Raw genomic sequence first — 24504 nt, forward strand, 5'->3', positions numbered from 1 at the left:
TGGTTCCCCAAGCATATTTATGTACTATTACCAAAGATTCCAAAGAAACCAATTATTCTAGTGAAGTGTTACATAGAAGCTTCACACATCCACAACCAATAATGATATAGAAAATATAAGTTAAAAGATGTGGGGTTCATCTTCCACATGGGAAATGGGTGGTGGTCAATTTTCTCCTCCCTAGTCTGTCCCCTTCCTCATTATTAGGTTAAAAAAAAAAGAAAAGAATCATAGTCATCAACCTTTAACAAATAAAAAAGGGAAATATAGAAAATGATATATTTTTTCTATTTGTTAAAAAGAAATATATAACTGTCAAATTTTTAGTGATGGTCAACACGAAAATAGATGCAAAATCGATAAATATTTAAGCATTTTTTTTCATTCTTATTGTTATCTTGAAAAAGAAAACTAAAAAGGAAAAAAAAAGAAAAAGAAAAGGAAGAACTTCCCATTAACCTAAGCTTTACACATAATGCCTTTACTTTACTTTTCTTTTACTTATTTCAATCTCTTCACCCCATCACTTCCTTGTTCTTTCCCAATGTTATGAATTATAATTATAGAGTTGGCCAAAACTTATATCAAATATGAAATATCAATGGTGATTTCTTTTCACATCCCAATTTTCTTGTCCCCTCCCCACTTTGGGATGGAAACTTAGAAAATTGTATAGTGTATATTAAAGTTTGAGTGGTTTGTCCCATTAATTAATTTGGTCTTTTCAATCGAGACTCGTCAAATTAATTAAGATAAATATAAATTTAATATTAGATTAAATGTTATGGGTTGAATTTATAATGAGGTATAGTGTATGAATAAGTATAAGATACTAATTTGGTTATTTTTAGGTTTCTAATATTTTTTAAATTGAGCTTGTTTACCTTAATTTTTCTCTTTTTGAAAAGCATAAAGTAGATTTGTGAGAGCTATTATTGAAACTTTGGTTAATTTTAAAAGAGTACGCGTGGTTCTAAAAAATAAAAACAGAATAGAAATTGTTGGTGTATAAATAATTCAAATGAAGTTTCTATATATATTGATGGAAATAATTTAGGCTGAACATTGATGAAATATAATAGCAAACCATATTTTTAGTTGAATCAAATTCATTTCAATTTTATAGTATAAAAAAGACCAAATGTATCCCATGGTCCCTATTCTTTAACATTTTTCTATGATCCTTAATCTTTTAAATTTTTTTTTTTTAATTTTGTTATCAACGTATTAGAAGTTCTCAATTAAGTCCTTATTATCTACCTATATTTGTTAACATTTGTTGACATATAACAAATGTGTCATTAAATTATCGTCTCTGATGAGAATAATTAGTAAAATAATTATTTATCAAATATTTTATTAGTTGGGTTTCATGTGTCAATGTGTCAATAATCTAAGTAGCATGTTCACGTGTCTAAATATATTAATAAAATAATTATTTATCAAGGGTTACCAAATTTTCACGAAAATTTGGAAAGGACGTTAAAATTTTAATACATTTGAGAATTTTAAAAGATGGAGTATTAAATTGAAAGTTAACTTAAAGAATATGTTTTTTATATTTAGATTATATATATAAAGTTGACATTCAATTAGTTTCTAGAAAAGTTCCTCTAATAAAAAAGAAAAAATCTAAAACTTTCGTTGAGGGCTTCAGGCTAGGCCCAAAACGAGTTTGGAAATGCGGGTTATGTTCATTTTAGTGTGGGCCAAATACGGCCCATATTCAATCATTTCACTTTATTATTGGTTTCCTTTTCCATAAATATGCAGAAATTTGTAATGGGCATTTAATTACTCTTTTTCTTTTATTGAAATTCTAAAATACTGACTTTATTGCCGTAATTCAAAATTATTACCGCATTTAGTTCACAATTCACATATCAATCAATCAAATTAACTGCCAAACCATGCAGTTAGGTGGTTAAGACATTTATCTCTGATCAAGTGGTCATGAGTTCGAACCTCCACCTCCACATGTTGTATTAAAAAAAAATCAATCAAATTAACTATATTTAATTATTTAATAACGGTGTATAATTCCATAAGTAATTTCTTTTTAAGGTTGAAATTTTGATCTCCGCCATGTTTATTGAACTAAAAAATTTATTCAATCAAAATCCAATTGGATTTTCTCAAAAAAGAAAAAAAATAAAGAAAAAGAAGAAAAGGAATTCAATTGGACAATTTTAGTAATTTTGTTTGGTTGAGTTTGCCCTTTCTTGAATTTCATCCCTTAATAAAGTAATTTTATTTTTTTGCAATCAACCCTAAATATCAATTTTAGCAGTTACATATAAAAATTACCCGAACAGTATCATTATTTTTATTTTGTTCCTCCTACCATTAGCTACAAAGTCAAAGTTTTATCAAATTGACAATAATACCTTGAGAAATAACTCACTTTCAGTATAAAATTAAATTTAAACATGGTGAATAACTTTGCAAGAAAAATTAAATATAAAAAATAATTTACATATTCTCAGCTATTAAAGAGCAGATATTAAAAGGGAAAAAAAATGGAGAAGATGCATAGAAATGTAATGAGAAGAATGGGAAATTTAAACCAGGAGTGTTTAAAAAATCTGATGACCCAATTAATCCTCTCTCTATATATATAGATACTTTTAAACTTACCGGATTGAGTCCAAATAAATAAAAATTCTATGGATTTGATGGATTTAAGAATTCTTCTCGAGTGAATCCAACTAACTTAAATTTATTATTAATTTTAAAATCATATACTTTTACTTACCATAAAACTATAAATGAATATATTTATTTTAATTTTATCTCATTCAATAATTCTTTATCAACCGTTTATTCTCCAAAGCTTTTAAAAATAATTTTTTAAGTTCGTCTATCGTAAATTTTTACTATATAAATAAATATCAATTTTATGTATCTCGATTCAATGATAGGGAATATGTAAATAAAACGTTTAAGATATTATCGTTTATTATTTTTGTCATCTTAAATGAGTAACTCCAATAATTCGAAAAACCAAATTCAAATATTTCATGGTTGGTTGGGTTGAATTCATTATTTAATTAATAAAGATGATTTGAATTGAATAAATTTATAACATGAACAATTAAGTTAAGTCTAGAGAGTACTTCAATCCATCGGATACCCCTCTAATTTAAACATAAGAAATACAATCATATTCAATCATAAATAATTGAAAAAAAAGTATAACAATAAAAAAAAAAAGGACAAACGAGAAAAAGAGTGAAAATGATGGTTTAAGAAGAGCTTTTAATTTCTTCATGAGATGTGTCACCTTATTTCCAAAAGTCTCCTACGTTACCTCTCACCGCCATTGAAATATAAAATATGAACAACTTTCAATATCGATGTGAATGCCTATTTTTTTTCTTCAATACAATTTATATTCTTTCGTTTTCCCCCTCTTTTTAAATCTAGAATTATATAAAAATTAGTATGAATGAGATAATAATACTTAATCTTAATAAAATAAGATTTATTGACTTTTTGTTGACACTTTTTTTATAAATTATTTTAGGTGTTTACTTGAAAATAGAGATTAGAACATGAGGGGTTGTTTTTATCAACTGAAATTGAATATCCGTGAAAATATTGTCCAACAAGTTTTTAAAAAGAACGTGACTATAGCTCAACAGTTAAAGATGTTGTGAATTCGATAATCCACACCACAAAAAAGGAAAAAAAACCAATTTAATAAAATTGAAAGCCTAGTGAAAAAAAATTCATTCATTTTGTCACGTTAAAGAGTAAAATTGAACTTTTTTCTTAAGAATTATTAAATAGCAATAAATTTTAATACAACATTAACTATTCAATAAATGAGTTTGGCCTCACGAGCCTAATTGAGATTTCTCTATATGTCTTCAAATTAAATTGGAATCTTTAATTCATTTCGAATGAACAAAACAATTTTGAACTAAAAGACAAAAAAAGTAAAGATTTTTGAAGAAAAAAGAAATAAAATGAAAAGTCAACGGAGGCCACGGTGGCGGTTTTCTTTTGGGTCAGAAAATATGAACACGCACATGCCGTGTCCTCAAAACGAGTACGAAAACGAAATATATAATTATATTCCCAACAGGCTAATAAAATAACTCAGCCGCGTTGAAAATTTCCAAATTTTAGATCTTTATTTTATTAAAACGAGATTATTCTATATGTTCTTTTTTAATAAATAAATTTTCTAATAATGTCGCTTTGCTAAGCCCAAAACGAAGTAGGTTCTTCTCATATGCATTTTGCTCAATAATCTCTCAAATATTTCATGTAATTGAAAGCCGGATGTATTTTTATTCACCCAAATGACCAAATTCACAGCAACTTATATCGATTTAACGTGGTTAGATAGAACTTTTAAAAATAAAGTTAATAAACACAAATCCGACCTATTAAAAAAATGTTTTATAGCATTACGAGACTCTACTTTCTATTTATGGAGAGGAAAACTTCAAATCTCATGGATATATCTTCTTCTTTTGAATATCGGGAATTTGAGAGTTTCGAGTTAGAAAAATCTAATAACCATTCAAAAGAACCAAGAAAATGAGGCTTTAGCTAAGTAGACTAGTCTCGAAGACTAAGGTTGGCTTTATGAGGAACTCTACCTATGTGGTCGACTCAACCTCATAGTCTTGCCTTATATAGACTTGATTCAAGGTGCGTGGTCCGTGTATCGGATTTGAGGGTTCATGCATACCAGAGAGTTCAATCTTTTAGATTATTTTAGATCAACATCTTTGAATGACTTCGATCAATTCATTTATAGATTAAAACTTTACTTTACCCGTAACACATCCTGAGTGTAATCAAATCCAACAGTAACACATCCTGAGTGTAATCAAATCCAACATTCACATCTATTAAAAAGCTTAATATTTAAACTAAACACTACATTAATATAAACCGAGTGTTCGATATATACTTTATTGCATATTGTAGTATGCTTGAATTGGTTGTGGTAAATTTTCAATATCGAAAAGGTAGTTTCACAAGAAAAAACACCTCATCACATAACCACTACAAAACACAAATACATACAAAACCAAAAAACAAGTTTTCAAAATAGCTCGACTTTTCAATATCCATTTCCATGAGAAGGTTCCTACAAACTTCCACTACGCGTATCAACCAACTTCCTTCTCCATTTATATACCACAACCTCCCCTCCCATTTATTCCCATATCATTTCCCTCCTCATTTTCTCGATAATTTCCTACTAGCTGGGCAACAAGAATTCTTATATTGGAGTGATCACCCTCCTTTTTCCGCCATGGCCGATAAGCAACCCCAATTGAACGGCGCCTTCTATGGCCCCGCCGTTCCTCCTCCGACGAAGACCTACCACCGCCATGGCCACGGCCGTGGCTGCGCATGCTGCCTCCTCAGCACCTTTCTCAAGCTCGTTGTCACCATCGTCGTCGTCGTCGGTCTCGCGGTGTTGATCCTATGGCTCGTATTCCGTCCCAACGAGGTCAAGTTCCACGTCACCGATGCTAAGCTCACCCAATTCAACCTCACCGGCAACCAGCTCCATTACAACTTGGCTCTAAACCTCACCATCAGAAACCCCAACAGGAGAATTGGAGTTTATTATGATACCATTGAAGCCTCCACGTTTTACAAAGACCAGAGGCTGAACACCAATTGGCTGCCGCCGTTCTACCAAGGCCACAAGACCACGACCGTCCTCACCACCAACTTCAACAGCCAGCCGGTGGTGGTTCTCGGCGGCAACGACATGGTCGAGTTCAACGCCGAGAAGCTCGCCGGCGTCTACGATATCGACGTCGATTTCCGTCTCCGGTTGAGGCTGAAGTTCGGCGTCGTTAGGATCGGAAAATTCAAGCCAAAGGTCAGGTGTGGATTGAAGCTTCCGGTGAGCTCCGACGTGAACTCTGCTGTTCCGTTTCAGACCACTCGCTGCGACTTTGATTTCTGATTGGCTATTCCCGTTTTGACTCAGTCAACCCTAGATGGATTTCTTTGACTGAGTCAACTCTCTATGTAGTTTGATTTTGATTATTTTTTCATTGGTTTTGTTTATGTGTTGATATATATATATATATACTCTCTACCTTTTCGCTGGTGGTTTATTATTTTTGTATAGGTTTAAATAAAATATTCTATTTCTAGTTTTGTATTTTCGTCGGAATGGATTTGCTATTTATTTTTAAAATTCAGATCTTTTTTTTTAATCTAAAGCAAATAACAATATGAAATACCTTTTTAGTAGTACAACTCATATATTCGGTGATTTAAAAGAAAAAAAGAGTTATACTTTGCGTTTAAAAGCATTTTCATTTTTTAAAAAAATCTTAATCACTGGAAGAATGGATAATATAAGCATAAAAAAAAGTTTCAAATATCTTAATCACGATAAGCAACCGAAGCAAAGCAAAGGGCCAAAATAATTATATTTTTAAAGTTCAAAAGGGTAATAAAATAGATATTTTAAAAGTTTAAGGAAAAAAATGAAACAAATTTAAAAATTCAAACATCAAAAAATATTTTAAAAGATCTAAAATAATAAAATTGAATAATTATCAAAGTTTAAAGATGAAAATAAATTTCAGCCTGATTCATTTTCTCTGAGCTCCATATAAACGAAATATAAAAAAATAAATAGTATTCTTTGAGAGTAGAGCTGTAAAAAGAAGAAGAAAAAAGAGGGAAAAAAACTCTAACGAGCTCAAAAAGTTTGGTACGCCTTGTTATAAGCATTCAAGAAAATTTCTACTTTTTACTAGCGGTAAAGATTTGAAGTTTTTGAAAAATAATTGGCTCGTAAGAGCGATTTTGTTCTCGCTAGTACTATTAAATATTTGACAACAAAGAGAAAGAAATGCAAAAACAAACATTTTTTTAAATAATAGAATGAATTATCAAATTTTTAATAATGGTGAAGATAAAACTTGATCTCCACACTGAAACGAAGTATTATCTTATTAAATGTAGAAGTTCCATCGCCGTTCGGATGTTATATTTAGCAGCCATTTGGGAAATTTTTATTTCAACTTGTTAATTTGTTTTTATAAATTAAATCAACTAGTTTTGAGATGTGTCGCAATATTGATGTGAAGTTAGATTTTTTATTTTTTATTTTTCTAAAAAAGCCAAACATTTCTCATCACTATATTTCCTTCTATTTTGTAGTTAAAAAGTTCCCTATATTTTTATTAATGTAAGATCTAGTTTTTGAAAATAAGGGTTTAATCTCTAAACTTTCAAAGTAATAATAATGGTCAATTATCATTAAAATTCTGTTAGGATTATACATAATAGTATAAATGTGTTTTTCAACATTTTCTTTTCCTTTTAATTTTGATTTTCAATGGTCCAAGTACATGATCAAACCCCAATTTTTAATGATTTTCTAAACTATTTACCTGAATAGCATAAAATTATTGGAAAAGAAATTTAGAATTTATCCGTAATTAATTCACCCTTCCAATTTCACCATCAAAATAATCGCAAATTTTATCATCTATTCAAATGTCTACTAATTCATTCAGTAATTTTAACAAAGTACAATTTAAAATCTTTAAGAGAATTGAGAATCAAGTTTCCAACTAAAGTAAGTTGGATTAATATTCAAGTACCCGGAAACTCTTTCAAAACTCACAATAAATAAATAAATATATTATACGTTTCCAAGTCATATCAGATATATATTTATTCAATGAAAGTACACGAAAACATTTTGTTATATTATTTATATTAAAGTTATATTAAATTTGATACATGATTGTTGTAAGTGGGGATAGCTCAGTTGAGAGAGCGTCAGACTGAAGATCTGAAGAAGGTCACGTGTTTGATCCACGTTCACCGCATTATTTTAAAAAAGTATAAAGATTGTGATTTCTTGAATTTAAGATTTTAAAAAGATAAATAAAGGTTCCACTAATTTTCTTTTTTCATTATCATATTAATTAATAATGAAAGGGAATTTTCCATTTAAAAAATGAGACACCATCGGTTCGCATCGAAGATTCAAAAGATACAATTTTAGGATGACATCAAAATATTGCTGCTTCTTTATGGCCATCTAAAGCATCTTTTTTTTTTTTTTAATTATAATATTTATACTATCTCTCTAATTGCTTTTATGTAGCATGTATGACTTACTGGAATGAAAAGTTTCTATTTTTGAAAAAATTTATGGCTAGATGTGGAGATTCTTCTCAATAGGCTATTCACTCAAGTATTTAAAAAAAAAAACGACATTTGAGTCGATATGTCGTCGACATTAGAGAAAAATGACTTTTTCTCCGTGTCGATGTTGAGCATCTCGACATTTAAAACCATGTTGCTGCTTTAGATGCCTTTTAAAAGTTGGTTGATTTTTTTAAGAAAAAAATTTAGTTACTTTTTAATTGCTTTATTTTCTGTATAGATTCGAGTATTTTTATAGTAGAGTTTAGACATCCAATTGATAGAATTTTGTTTATTGACTAAATCTTGTGTGACTTATTTGTCAACTTATGAAAAATTTTGAAGGATATATTAACCCCACCACTTATTCACATATAAAGTCGAATTTCATTAAATCGAAAGTTTTAGTTAAAAATAAATTTAAACAAGTTTGTATAAGATAAAATAAAGTGGAAAGAAACAAAGCAAATCTAAAGAGACAATGCTATATATCTTGATTTCCTTTTCATAGATAGAGGCTTCTCTCAATTGTGAGAATTAAAATTTACGACTTATAAGAAGAATGATGGATGCCGAAGTTAGCAATTTGGATATAGTAAATTTGATAATTATGGTTTGATTTTTTTTCTTTTGACAGGGATAATTATGGTTTGATACATCGGTAAAAAAACAAGTATTAAACAAATTTCCCAAAAGTAAAATATTCATGATAAAATAAATTATCAAACACATTTTTTTATATTTTTAATACAATAAGTGGAATGGGAGATCGAACTCACAATCTCTTGGTTGAAACACGTTTTGATTATCTGTTTTTCAAAGTCAATATAGTGTTGCATTATTATTAGAATAAAATTAGATGTATACATGTGCATAAGCACAAAAATGAAATCTTAATTCCGGCGGTGTCTTTAATTGATCTATGATTTTACCCTTTCAAATTTACATTTTGTTTCCTACAAAAATGGCAAGCTGTGACGTTATAGAAAAATTTCAATTTGATTTTCTAAAATGATCATTCATCTCTATTTGTACCAAAATCTTGACCTCCCAATAACTCCCATATCATTAATTAATTTCCCTCCGCATTATTAATTCTTTCTCTACCATGGCAACCAAATAATCACTACAAGAAATGTATCATTAGCGACGAAAGATAAGCGGCCAAATACTTTTCGTCGCATATTAGCGACGAAAATTGATTTCGTCGCTAAAAAATGCGACGAAACCAATTTTTGTCGCTAATATATGCGACAAAATTTATTTTCTTCGATTATATCAGCAACGAAAAACGATTTCGTCGCATTCGTTAAATGGAATGACCGCGTTTCCAACTCAAAACGACGTCATTTTGACTTGCGACGAAATAAATTTTCGTCGCTAGCCCCATAAAATCCCCCCAGCCCTAATATATTCCCCATTTTTTCTCTCCTTTTCGATTCTCATCCCTCTCTCTGTGTCGTTTTCTGCTCTCTTGGTCGGCCATCGGAGACTACGCAAGAATATTGGACATTTTTTTGCATTTTTCTTGCCGGAGGTCGCTCGGGTTGAGTACATGGGTAAGTTTCTTCCTTTTAAAACTTCATTTAGTTTGTTTTGTGCTAGAATCTCTTTTTTTTTTATATTTCTTTGTTCGTGGTTGCTAGGGTTTGCTCAAATCTCAATTTCGTGCTCGTGCTTGCTCAGGTTTGTTTCTTTCCTTTTAAAATTAGTTGAGGCAATGTAAAAAATTGATGATATTTGTTTGCATATTTGTGGATTTGGTACCCATTTTTGTGATGAATATGATGTTGAAACCATGGGGTAGAATACTGTCTTTACGAATTTTTTGTCCTTTATTCTTCTATTGCATAGTTTGAGATTTGTTCTTTTTTTTTTTTTAGTTTTCTAGAAAAAGTTTAGCATAGATTATTCTAAAGTCACTTTTGAGAACGAACAGTTTGAAAGTTTGTTTGAGTAGAAGAAATATGTAAGAAATTTATTTGAAATTTATTTTCAAGAAAGGAAGATGACATAATTGTAATTTGAACTTTTCGAGCTTGAAGTTTTATATTCACGGATGATTGAATAAATAAATTTGAAGAGAAATTTGAGGTTAGTAAATCGATGACTCCGGATATTGACAAATTACTGATGTAGTATGTTATATTGTTTATGTTTGTTTATAATTTATATTATTGACTAATCCTAAAATACTTTAAAATACTTTGACCGACAAAGGATGAGACCATTATTGGAATAACACAAGGTAGGAGAGAAACTTGTGGCGATTTCTTAACAAGAATTGTGTTAAGTATATGTCTAGAATTATGGGGGATTGTGTCAAGTATATGAGACCATTATTGGTTTTGTGTATTTTGAGTTTATGGATATGGAGGTTGATATTATGTAACAAATTATGGTAAAGAACGAACTTTATCAATGGGTGGTATAAGACTTAAGTGTGTAGTTATGAATTAAAGTTGAGATTTAGGTATGTCTCAATAATATCTTGAAATTAGTATCATGATGTTGTGGTTTCGCTCTTAATTTTAAAATTTATGTATGTATGTATGACATGATTTGTGCATGCTTAATGAAAGGCGAGGAGGGTATAGTTAATTAATTTGAGATTTATATATGTGACTTACACATGTTTAAGTTGGTTATCGGTACTCTAGTTTTTAGGTAAGTTCATGTATTGCAATTGTTTTAGTTTAATTATTTATATATGTTTCACTTAAGTTTGAGGATTAAGTATATTTGGAGTATGTTTTGTGTTCTGAGTTTTCAGACGTGAGTGATTCTTATAATTCTTTATTCAAATTTTAACAACTATGCAATTTTTTGTGCAGTATTGAAGTGACGGTGGTGGCACCATATTATGAAAGCTGGGTCATAATGGAGAAGCTTTTTTTAATTGTTTTCACGAACTTGTAAATATTGTGGATAATGAGTATTGATGAATTAATAAAAATTATATTATTATCAAAATTTTAAGTTTTTCAAATTTAGTGTTGAATCTTGGAAACGTCCCTACCTTTTGTGACAAAATGGAACTTCAAATTTGCAAAAAAGACAAATTAAAAATAAAAAAGAAAAAAAAGAAAAAAAAATGCGACGAAAATAAGAAACGTCGCAATTGAAACTTGCGATGAAATTTATTTTCGTCGCTATAGCGATGAAACTCCTTTCGTCGCAAAGTTGGCGATGCAAATGCCTTTCGTCGCAAATATTGTGACGAAAGCGCCTTTTCGTCGCTGAAGACCTTCAGCGACAACGTTTCAGCGACGCTTCTTGCGACGAAAGCGTTTTCGTCGCTGAAGACCTTCATCGACGCAAAAAGACTTTCAGCGACGAAAATATTTCGTCACTGAAAGTCATAATTTTTGTAGTGAACAGCCCCACCTGAGCGTCGTCTTCTACGGCCTCGCCATCCCTCCTTCGGTGAACATGCGCCACCGCCACGGCCGCGTGGTTGCCCCATCATCGCTCTTCTGCCTTCTATTGAGTTAGAATAAATATGTCTTCGAACTATCTCTTTTAAATTAAGAGGGTATGTTTTCGCTCCAATCTCAGCCATCCTTTGTTTTGATTCTACATATTGATCATTTTGAACTAAAGAACTTTTTTTTTTTAGTACAATATGTGGGGATGGGGGTTCGAACTCATGACCTTTTGGTCAGAGATAAGGCAGCAACTAAAAGTAAATTTTTTGGTGGAATAATGACGTTATGTCTAATAACTTCACTCTTAAACATACAAAGTCTATATAACATGAAAAAGTAGGATGCTCATGACGTTTGATTTGTGATTCATTGGTAGTTCTTGAATTTTTATATAATATACAGAAAGAAAGTAACAAGAGTTCACTTTTGTTATTGTAGAGTGGATTTACATATGCATAAAAAAAATTTCAGACAAAAACTATTTTCTAACTGTTCCATATATGTCTACTTCGACTCAAATGAGAATTCTGATGAAATTGCATAGAACTAAAAGTTTAGATTAAATTGTAACAATGTTATAATTTTAGTGTTTATTTAAAAAAAAAAACTATAAGTTTAGGGGTTAATTGCAACAATCCTGATAGTTCACGGGTGGTTGATCATTACACTGTTAGATTATGGGAGAGAAACCATAAAAGTCACTTAAAAAAAGACATTCTTTGATGGAAAAAAGGTAACATTATTTTTAATATTGCAAATGTGGGACGAAAAGCTTTTACGTCGCAAAAATTGCTACGAAAATCGAAATCGTCGTAAAATTTGCAACTTTGTAAAAGAGAAAGGGAATGGAATTAAATGTTTTATCCATGCCACATCAACCTTCGTTGTTGTTACATTTAATTCCCAACTTATTAAAGGGAATAAAACATTTAATTCCCAATTTCTTGATTCCCATTTCCTTGAAGTATGTGGGGCCTAAGAGAAGAGATTTTTAGAGAGAGCGAGGCAGTGAAGGGGATAGTAGACAGTGGTTCATTTTGAAACATGAATCACTCTTCTCCTCGTTCAGGAGCCTGTTCACTACTTTATCATCTTAGTATTTAATTATTTCGTAAAATATCACTAACGATTTCACTCCTCAACTTTTTCACCGTTGAGACATACTCATTTATGATGAAATGTCACGCAACCCAAAATGTCAGATTAATTAAATTACTCCATAAAACAGAAACAAATAAGAATTCGAGCTTAATTAGAAGGCCTGAATTTAATCTTCCAACAACATTTTAACAGAATTTTAATTTGTTTGTTTTCATTTAAATAATTTGTTTAATTAAGGAAATAATTGTCTATTCTGCGTTTTTTTTTTAGTTCAATAGGAATTCAACAATTTCAACTTCAATTACATTTGTGATTTTCTTATCTTTCCACATAAAATTATTGTTTATGGGTTAGATTAAACTTTCAAGTTTTAACAGAGGAAATTAATAATGTAAAAATTATAATATGAAAGAAACAGAGCAGCCTGTTCGGTTAAGGGAGCTTCCTCGTCCATGTAAAGAAAAGAAGAAAGAGGAAGCAAGAAAAAGGAAAGAGAAGAGAAAAAGGGAAAAAGATGTCACAAACTTAAAAATAATATAAAATTAATAAATATTTTCGTATCATCTGAAAGTTGTAAATTTATCCATACCACATCAACATTACGTTGTTGTTATATTGTTGTTGATATTAATGGAAGCCTGAGTTCAAAGATCTTTTAAATATATTTTTTAAAGGTTAAGAACAATATGGTCAATTTAAAAATTTAATAATTAAATAGAAACATATTCTCAAACTATTTTTTTTTTTATCGAATGTATTGGGTTTACCAAAAGAAGGTCAACAGATACAATTATTTGGTTTTGGTCGGATAAAAAAAATGCAAAATACCTTAGTTCTCAATGCTGAAGACAAAATTAAAGTCTTTGCATTGACATTTCTCTCCGTAATCGCATTATACGACTCGTCTTTAAATGGAGAAGGATAGGGGAAGCTCCGACTATGTGCCCCGTGAGGTTCGAATCAGGGAAGAGTATCCCCGTTTAACTACAAAGCCACTACAACACCACCACGGTGGTATTAACTGTTTGGTCTTGGTCAGCCAGAAAAAACAAAAACATAAATTAATCTTTGTCCCCATTACATCTTAGAAAGCCAATGGAAAAAGGTTCTCCAACGGACCCATATTAATTCTCCGGCTGCAGAATCAGATTCCCAATCAGTGTTTTTGCTCCCAAACCGCCGCCTCGCCGCCGGTCCGGTAACTTCTCATCTCCCAATTCAATCCACTCTCTCCACCATGCCCGGCAAGCAACCGCCGTTGAACGGAGCCTACTACGGCCCCGCCGTCCCTCCTCCGTCGCAGACCTACCACCGCCACGGCCATGGCCACCGCCGCGGCTGCGGCTGCTTCCACTTCACCACCTTTCTCAAAATCCTCGTCACCATAATCATTCTCGCCGGCCTCGCCGTCCTCATCATATGGCTCGTATTCCGCCCCAACAAGGTCAAATTCCACGTCACCGACACTAAACTCACCCAATTCAACCTCACCGACAACCAGCTCCGTTACAACTTGGCTCTAAACCTCACCGTCAGAAACCCCAACAACCGCATCGGAGTCTATTACGATACCATCGAAGCCGCCGCCGTTTACAAAGACCAGAGGCTCCAAACCCAGTGGCTGCCGCCGTTCTACCAAGGCCACAAGACCACCGCCGTTCTCGCCCCCACGTTCGACGGCCAGCAGCTGCTGCTCCTCGCCGGCGAGGGGCTTACCCAGTTCAACGCCGAGAAGGTCGCCGGCGTCTACGATATCGACGTCGAGCTTCGGCTTCGGATACGACTGAAGTTCGGCGCCGTTAGGGTCGGGAAGTTTAAGCCGAAGGTGGGCTGTGAGTTCAAGGTTCCGCTGAGTACTTCCGGTGGAAACCCAGTTCCTCCGGTGTTTCAGACCGCCGGCTGCGATATCGATTATTGGTGACTTTAATTTCATTTAATTTTATTGTTTTGTTTTTCTCATTGTTGTGTTGTCGTTGGCCTGGTAATTTTATTTTATTTTATTGTATTTAAATAGTTTGGCTGTTGGTTATTTTTTGTGTTGTGTGTATAAATTTAGTTGGTTGGTCATTTCTTTGTTCTTCATTTTGTTGTTTAACAGAAATATTGTATTAACAATTGGGATACCTTGATTATCTATTAGGACAAAAACGACAGGATGCAGTTGCCGTCTAGTAATTTAACAACTATCTCTTATTCACCATCACGACGTACCAAAAATATTTCACAATAATATCGTATTGTCCACTCCCGATATAATTCTTACAATTTTATTTTTAATTTCATCTAAAAGGTCACATAAAAAAGTATCCAAGAAATTACCGGTAGATTTTAGCTTCCTCTTTTGATTTTACTCATAAAAATCCTCCATACACAAAATACCTTGTAAAAAGTAAATTTGTTTAGTAAAGTTTTAAATCAGTGTTTTGTTTATTATTGATTCAAAACATTTAGCAAATTTCTATATAATTATCTATTTTTAATCATCACGTAAATTTTGTCCCTAACAAATTTATTTTATAATTGTTTTCATCTATATACTATGGATTATTTTTTATCTCATGTGAGACTTTGTTTACATTCCTCGCAAACTCAAACATGAAACTCGGTTATATATTGTGTGGCCACTTCTACAAATAATTTTTCCTAACCATGGAGGGTAATGAAGGATACCTAGATGAACAAGGTTCTTATTCACGGCAAATAAATTATTTCTCCATAACTATTTAGAATTGTCATTTTTTTTAGTCCAACAATTTAGAGAGTTAAATGAAACATAAAGGGGATTTGATTTCATAAGAAATATTGTTCAGTAATCTTGAATAGGATTTTGGTGTCATTAAATAAACATAATGCAAATAATTGGAGAGATATGGGGTGAAGGTTATATTAATATACGTTTCAAAATAGCAACGACTAAAAAAACACTTTGGTATTTAGGATGGATCAGATAAGGTTTTTGCGGCCTAAATCTTAAGTCTTAAATTTTTTCCAATCTTTGTTAAATATAGAAAAACTCTCATTCTTGTTATTCCTCTCGAGGATATATATTCATTGGCCTAACAAAGTGTCAACAAAAAATTATCAACTTGATAACATTATGTACTTGTTCTCTAATATTCTTTAGCTTCAATTAATTAAGGTCGCCAAACTAAGCATAAGTCAGCGATAATTAACATAAGAGGTTTTTAGTAGGGATGTTTATAGGATGGGTGAAAACATTTTTTTTTATTACCCAGGAGTCGGTAGCCTCCATAATCCTGGAGTATACACACTATTCCCAGACTTGTACATACGCAAGAGGTCATTGTTTGGTTGAAGTTGCATTCCATATGGTTGGAACCCAAAACCTCAAGGATATTCCTTGAGACCCCAAACCACTCAAGTCATCTCTTTATCCATCCGAAATTTTGCAGGGACAAGGGCAGAGATTTCCTATGGAAAATTCGTAGGGATCGAGCACGTCGTGGAATTTTTTTTTTATTTTCTGAAATTATTTCTCAATTAAAAATTTCTTAGGCCCCTTTGACTTTGATAAAAAATTCTTAAAAGTTAAAAGTTAAGCTGGTAAATAATCTTATTTTGAAAAGTTATTCCTTGGTTCTACGAATCGAGTATTTGGATGAATGGGCTTTCTCAAAAGAGAGAAAAAAAGGTCTATGGGTTGCGCCATAGGCATTGATATATTAGAGATGGGCTATTCTTTTGGATCAGACGAAGGTGATTTATTTATTTATATTATTATTATTATTATTTTAGTATAACAAATTGGTGGTACGAGATTTTGACCTCGAATTATAAAAAAAAAGTAATGTCAATGACTGTTGAGGTATGCTTATTTTGGTATAAAGATGATGGCTAGAGATATTAGATTTTGATGAAACATACTTATATTTCTAAAATCTTAGGCACGTGTACTTATCCGCAATCGTAATAGAAATCAGTCGTAATGAAAATCAATCGTAATGAAATCAATCGGAATTGTAATGTTATTCCATTGATGTTGTTTACCAGAAATTTTATGGAATTGTAATCAGAATTCCTTTGATGTTGTTTACTAAAACTGTCTGGAATCAGAATCGAAATCGAATATATAACAATTACTAATATACCCTTTCTCCTAATTACAAATATATTATTCTATCTTTTTTAAATTACAATAATAATACATATAATTTTAATTTATTACTATATTTTGATAGTAAATATTTTTTATTATAACAATTTGTCTAATATTAATACATAATGAATAATTAAAAATAAAATTACATCAAATAAATTTTTTTCTATTAGAGCAACCAAACTTTAATATAACAAGTTTTATTATTCTAATATTTAAAAATAATAGTATCTATTTAAAAACTTATTGATATTAATTAATATTAATTTATCATATTGTATAATAAAATCACATCAACTAATAAAAATTGGAGTATAAATGGAGAAGAAATTGTAAAAGTATAAAAAAAACCCTAATTAAAAATTATATGGATCTAATCCATAGATGAGAGATAATGGTAAAAGTGGTACATTAATTATAATATATATGTGAGGTCCACCGAATAAGGAATGAGAATGAGATTGATGGAGTTGTAGGGGTGTAATGAAATTAAATCTTTAATGGATTACAAAATTTGAGGTGGTCCCACCATTTGATTACATTCTTACCATTTTGTAAACAAGAAAAAGAATCAAATTTTTCTCATTACCATTCGTTGATTATGATTGCTTGTAACCGGATAGAACTTTTATTTATTTTTAATTAGTTAATTTAATTTAATTGAATTTTTTTGCCACGAGGCAATCAATGTAAATGGGTAACTTTGTAATTATGTAATCTAAGAACAGTTATGGCTCCAATTCCCTCTTCTTCCCTATAACTTACAACAATACAAAGGTTTTATATAAATTATAATATTCTCACTTCCAACTAGTTTAGAAATTATAACTTATCAGGATATAGATTGTTTTTTTAATAATTAGGTGAAATGTTTATTTTAATTTTATTATATATTTATTTATTACAACTAACACTTTAATAGTTAATTTTAGAATTCAGATATTAATATATGTTTGAAAGATTTACCAAAAGAATGAGGATATAAATTTTTTACATAATTATTCAAAACAAATAATCCACTTGTATGTATTATACAAATATACATAGTTGATAACTGTGGGATGCATACATAATACCACACTTAGAATCATTTATAATATAATTAATGTCTTAAATCAGTTATTTGAACATGTCACTTTGATTTTAAAATAACTTAGGACCATTAATAATTTTGATTTATATCTCTCAAGTAAAAATCTTATCTAAAAATCTTTTTCCTTAATAATTTTATTTTAGAAGTCTTTTAATTAATTAATTATATTTTTATTTTATTATTATTTATTTTTTCTGAAGAGCAACTACACCAGATAAATGTCCACTCTATAATATGTTTATGATCCACTTGAAGAAGATTAATTAAGCAAAGGAAAAAAAAAGGTTTTACATTATTTTTTGGATTGTTTTGTACCATGCTCTTGACCTTATTATTTAATCATTTTATGTTATATTAATTGTGAAGCCAAACATAAAAGGATGATTATATTAACTTCGTTTGTACCATTTTTCAAATTTTGTTTTTATTCTTTTAAATTTTTATTTTTAACCCATGAATTTATTTTATTTTTTAAATCAAAGAAATATCATATACGGAACACATTATTTTTACAGTTAAACTCTCTCGATTATATTTCATATGGAATTAGATTTAGATAGTATTTAAAGAATATATTGTCATTACTCATAAAAAGTAAAAAATAAAAAGTTGTAACCAATAATAAATAATCTTTCATAGATCTTTTAAAATGTTATTGTTTATAGTTTAGCCAAACAATCACTTTTTTTGTGGGGTTCAAGATGTTGCATTCTCCCAGCTTTTCCATACTGCGTTGACCAACTTTTATAAGCCCCGTTGTTGTTGTTATTATTATTTTCTAGGTTTTATTAACCAGTTAATTGTATGTATAATATGTTTTTTTTGTCTTCTTTTAAATAAAGAGTTTTATTCATGTGACAAAATCTCTAAGATTAATCTTGTAAAGATGATCTCTACGTGACTATGTCTTGTTAGAATTTTATTCATATATCTCTATATTGATAGGGTATTATCCATTTCCGGATATAAAATTACTTTTAAAATACCCTTGAAATTATTGTTACTTCTTTATGATCTCAAAGATCTTCTATTTACTCTACTCCATGGTGTAGAACTTTATTCACATCTCTAATAAAATGAATGTGAACCAGAGTAAAAAATGCGGTTCAGTGTTGGGTTTAAAATGGGGAGAACATTATTAATTAATTCATGTATTTTTTTTGAATGAATGATGTGTCGTTTTTTTACTAGTATGTAATCCTTTAAAACCTTTACACCAATTTTTTAGTTAAAAGGAAACCAGAAATGTGATATGACGGTGAGTTGGATAATAAGAGGTAAAAAAGGAGGTATAGATCAGTTTATGCCCATGTCAATTATGTCCAACAACTTTGAGTTAAAGTTTAAATTATATTATCCTAAAGTTAAAAAAATCTCATTTTAACCCTTAACTTTTAAAATTATTTAAAACAACTTTTCCTTGACTTTCCGTGTTGAAATGAAGATGAAAATTTGATGGGGCGGTGAGAGGGTCTAATTTACTAGCTTTTAAAAATGATGGGGAATCAATTTTTAGGGTTAGGGTAAAATACACTGTTCCTCCTCTCACAATTAAGAGATTTGGGAGGAAACAAAATTTTGATGGGACACCAAACCATGGATCACGAACAAATCTAGGGCCTCCCTCCTTACGATCAATTGACAAAAATTAGAGCTAACAAGGAAACTCAAGACAACCGCATCTCAAGGATAACGAGTTGTTTGATAATTAAATTTATTACCCTTTAAAGATGAAAAATACTCTACTAGCAAGTCCTTTTTTTCCCTCCCAGTTTTTCTCCCAAAATTTTTCTTTCACGAATATATTTCTCTCGCAAAGCTTTCTCTCTAAAATAAATTTAATCTAACACTCCCCTCACTTGTAGTCCAACAAGTAGAAATGAATATTAAATGAGGAGAAAACAACACGGGATTCGAACATTATTAAACGACCAATGAATTAAAAACTTAAACTAATGAGTTAGGATAAATTTATTAATTTATATTAGATAAGATATAGTTTTTAATTTTTACCAATCCATAATTTTTTATTTTTTAAAATTATTTTTTATCATAGTGTGTGGCTTCTCCCATTAAAAGGACAAAATTTTGACTAAAATCCACACTCCAAAATCTATTCCCTCCCTTAATATGCATCATTTTGATTGGGATAAAACCCTTCAACTACCATTGTGCTTACGTGTAACTTCTATTTTACGACTCACCACTATTTTAAATCTCCATCTTTTATTTTAACAGGAAAGTTAATGGAATAATTGTTTTAAAACGCATTTTAAGGATTAAAGGTTAAAATGAAACTCTCAAGATTTAAGAGCTTGAAACTATTTTTCACATGTATACCTCACTTTTTACCACTTAATTATTGTCACGTCACATTTTTATTTTTTCATAATGGAAAATTTGACGGGATTGAGTGTAGAATTGAAAGGAAACCTTTGACATTTTTGTATAATTCAACCTTTATTTTATTATACAAAATTCACTCATTTCATAACATTGAAATTTCATTAAAAGTATCATATTACCAGGATTACAATTTATCTATTATTTTGTTTTTCAAATTTAATTGAGAATTCAAATGCGTAAAAAAATAAAAAAGTGAAAAATCACTCAAATTGTGAGGAAGAAGCATATATAATTCTCAACAACTAGACACTAAAAGGAAATAGTTCTCCAACGGGCTAAATGAACCAAATATTTTTTATAGGTTTGGAGATAGATAGAACATGATTACCATTGACCCAACCCTGTTATACATCATCATCCCTTGTTTCCATTATATACAAAAAAACCCTAGTTTCATAACATAAGAAATTAAATTTCAATAAAAAGTATTATATTACTAAATCAACTATACATACCCTAATCATAATCTTTTAGGACTAAATTTTTTAATCAACTCTCCCAAAAGTCAACCTAAATAACTATGATTTGATCAACAAAACAAAAATCTTTGTACAACTTTCCAAAGACAACGAAAAACCATGACCCCAGCCCCCTTCTTCAAATCTTCTTCATTAGAACCTATATTTATAGCCCCAAGCGGCGGACTTGACAAACATATTAAAGCTAAGACGTAGGCCATGGCACGCCCCTTGCTCCTCTTCACCATTATCATTGGAGTTCTATTTGGGTTCTCCTTGTTCATCTTATGGCTCGTTGCCATCACCCATAAGGTCAAGTTCCACGTCGCCGGCGCCGACCTGACCCAGTTCAACTTGACCGACGACGACCAACTTCTCTACAACCTTGACCTCAATATCACTGCCGGGAACCCTAGCCAACGATTCGGAATTAACTTCGACAACATTCAAGTGGCTGTCTTGTATCATGACATAGAGTTTGGAAACACGACGCTGGCGCCTTTCTACCAAGGCCAAGACGGCACCCGTCTCCTCCGAATGAAGTTTGATGGCCAGCGACCAGTGAAGCTTGACGCTGTGCGGCTTGCTGTGTTCACTCTCGAGCAAATTGCTGAGATCTTTTCGATTCAAGTGGAACTTCGTCTCAAGATTAGGGTCAATGTTGCCGTCGTTAAGATTAAACTCAACCCTAAGGTGGATTGTGGATTTAATGTTCCGTTGCTTTCCCGTAGACGCTCATCGTTTCTTCGATTTCGAATCATTGGCTGCCGTGTCCGATATTGACTCGCTATGTATGTCTGGAGACTTCACTGTTAAGTTATGTTTAAGTTGGTTTGAATTTCTCTCTATCACAAGAGTATATAGTTTGACCTATATGTGTGCTCACTCTTTGTCGTTTGGTAAATTAAAAGTTGAAACATTTACATTGAGAATATATGATTACAATTATGGAGCGAAGATTTGAATTATTTGACTTGTGAAAAAGATTACTAATGTGGTATATACATTGATCCATGTCATATTGTCTCAGGAGTTCAACGTTATTATAGAGGTTATATATCGAGGTAAAAATTAGTCCTTTGGAGAGCATGACGCAGTGGCAAAGACATTGAATCTCTTGGCATCACCTACCATGAAGTATTGGATTCAAGTCATGTGTTGCTTAGCCCAAGAAATAAGCTTATAGAGAACCACACCCATAAGCCACGTGACAACGAACTCAGAAATTCAAAAAAATATCGAGATAAAAATCAACGAAATATAAACATATCAAACGAAATTTCATCCATACTAATGATAAGGTTTCTCATTTAAGTGAGAGATTTTATTGAAATAATTTTCATAAATTATTTGTTACTTACCATTTTTCTAGAAACATATGTACTTTACTATTTCATTGATATTATTATTATTTTTAGAATGTAGGACTTGAATTTTCGATCTGAGCAGTCATACACATTTATTATATTGAATTATGTTCGTGTTGACATATTAAAATATTGTTAATGTGTGTAGCAAAATACTTTTTTTAATATATTCTATAACTTTTTAAATTTAATGTAAAATTGAGTAGATTTCACGTCTAAATTTCTTTTAAAGTTTGAACTCTCTCCGACAAGGGAAAGGGCCATGAGGGAGTGGAGAGATGGTGACATCAGAATTCTCGAAAAAGGTTAGATACATATAGTGTCCAAGTGAAGAGAAATTAATGGAACAGAATTCTCGAAAAAGGTTAGATACATATAGTGTCCAAGTGAAGAGAAATTAATGGAACAGACTGCACATTTTGTAAGGGATACTTTACAACAAATATGGAGACGAGAGATTGAGAACCTCAAACTTAAAAAATGAACAAGATATCTTAACTGCCAAGCTACTCGGCTATGGTTTGTAGTTTATTGTCAGAGGTATGAGAGAAAATTAAAAGAAAAAAAAGGTTTTGCATCTAAAATTAATGATCATTTTTGGTAGGCATGGTATATTTCCAAATCTACAGTGACTTCATTTAATAATTTTTCCCACATGAGGGAAGAAACTTAAAAAAAAAAAAAAAGGAAATCAACCAAGTGTAAAATATTTATTTAAGGGTTGGAAATAGTTTCATCAAAAACCTTTTGGTTTTCATGATCTTCCTAAAATTATTGTTAACAACAATTGTTTATCAATCATTTAATTGATATTTCTATACATGTCGAACAATTTAGTTATTTTCTTTTTAAATATGTAATTTAGTTTTAGACATTTAACATCATCAAAATAATAGTATTGAATTGATAATGTGACATCATATCAATATTATATCGAACTGATGCTATCCTATGAACAATAATTTGATACCACTTTGGATGTTAATATAAAGAAATTGGTTGACATGAATTAGGGCAATTCAAATAAAATGTTAATGATGTGATTAAATAACTAATTGCAATATAATTATGAAAGAAACTCTATAATCTTAGCACTGTAAATGATAATTTTGGGACAAAATTCAGCATGTATCCAACTCACCAACTGTGTTATTGTAAATAATATGCATCTCGAAATTATCAACCCTCTATCCATCCCCGCATGAAATTTTTCGAGGATCGGGTTCTCCATAAGAAATTATCCTCCGTTTTTTAAGAAATTATCAATTTAAATGTTAATTGTGATTAAATCTCTAGGAAGGATTTCCATCTAAAAGGAAAAATACTTAAATTTCTTAAGTATATATCTCTAAGTACACAATTCATCAAGAAAAACAAATTCTAAAATTTAAATTTCACTATTCAAATTACTAACCTAAATGTAAACCTCACAACACAACTAACCCAAATTTTCAACAAACATTGAAATTTAGAGTTGTGTATATAAACATATAGGCAACGTTGGGAAATTTTTCCCATCCCACCGATGAAAAATAGCACTCCAATCAACCACTATAAAATTTTCGGGATCTGTACTAACCAAAGAGACATTAGGGTTGAATTTTTAATCACCTCAATGATAGAGGTTCAAGATCGTATGCAAGATTGGAAAAAGAGAAAACATTATTGCCCCAGTACTATGCTACCACGTCATTTCAAAATTTCTTAATCTGAAATTCGAATTAAAAAATTTAGAAATGACTGAATGCAAAGCGAAGCAAAAAAGGGGGAAGGAGGGCAATTTTTCCACCCTTAATTTATCTCAACTCAAAACGTATATTTAAAATACTTAAGGTTTTTGTAACTTTAATCTATTTTATTTGTTACGGCAACTTATGACCTTCTGATTGTGGCCGACCAATATTGGAGAATAGTCGACCTATGAGAGAATGTGACAGATCTATGATGAAGTGAGGTGTGTAAATGAAGACCTGCACAAAGAGAGTAGGCACTCCAACGCTCGAGTCAATCTCAAACAAAGTATTGTTTTTGAGATAAGCTAATCAGAATTGCATACATGTGTCAGAAACAAAACCTTAGTATTTATAGCGTCTAACAGCGCTTGTCCCAGTTAGTCAACCACTTAGCACGATGCGTGAATCACAAAGTGTGAATTCAAGGATAGTGGCAAGTTAGGAGTTGAATAGCAATTAGAGGTGATGATATGGTATAGCTCAGATCGATCAGAAGTGGTCAAACCATATCCTTGATGTTAAGAGATCCCATATTGAAAAGATAGGAAACCTAACAGGAGTTTATAATGTGAGTGCGCTACTTCCCCTCATTGTCAATTTATTTTAAGATGAAACCGCATAGATATTAATATTGATAAAAT

The 24504-nt window shown here is 30.9% G+C and overlaps 2 protein-coding genes and 1 pseudogene across 2 annotated transcripts; all 3 read left to right on the plus strand.

Moving 5' to 3' along the window:
• The first annotated feature begins 5173 nt into the window (after positions 1-5173).
• On the plus strand, positions 5174-6148 carry LOC111014331 (NDR1/HIN1-like protein 10). Its single transcript, XM_022289018.2, has one exon. It carries the CDS (start codon positions 5279-5281, stop codon positions 5945-5947), a length of 669 nt encoding a protein of 222 aa, XP_022144710.1. The 5' UTR covers positions 5174-5278; the 3' UTR covers positions 5948-6148.
• Positions 6149-13605: 7457 nt separating this feature from the next.
• On the plus strand, positions 13606-14812 carry LOC111014348 (NDR1/HIN1-like protein 10 pseudogene; annotated as a pseudogene).
• Positions 14813-20982: 6170 nt separating this feature from the next.
• On the plus strand, positions 20983-21546 carry LOC111014371 (NDR1/HIN1-like protein 3). The gene has a single exon (XM_022289066.2). The coding sequence runs from the start codon at positions 20983-20985 to the stop codon at positions 21544-21546; it is 564 nt and encodes a 187-aa protein (XP_022144758.1).
• Positions 21547-24504: the final 2958 nt, after the last annotated feature.

Source organism: Momordica charantia (assembly GCF_013281855.1).
Source record: "Momordica charantia cultivar OHB3-1 chromosome 5 unlocalized genomic scaffold, Mcharantia_2.0 BLBB01000005.1, whole genome shotgun sequence".
Lineage (NCBI taxonomy): Eukaryota > Viridiplantae > Streptophyta > Magnoliopsida > Cucurbitales > Cucurbitaceae > Momordica > Momordica charantia.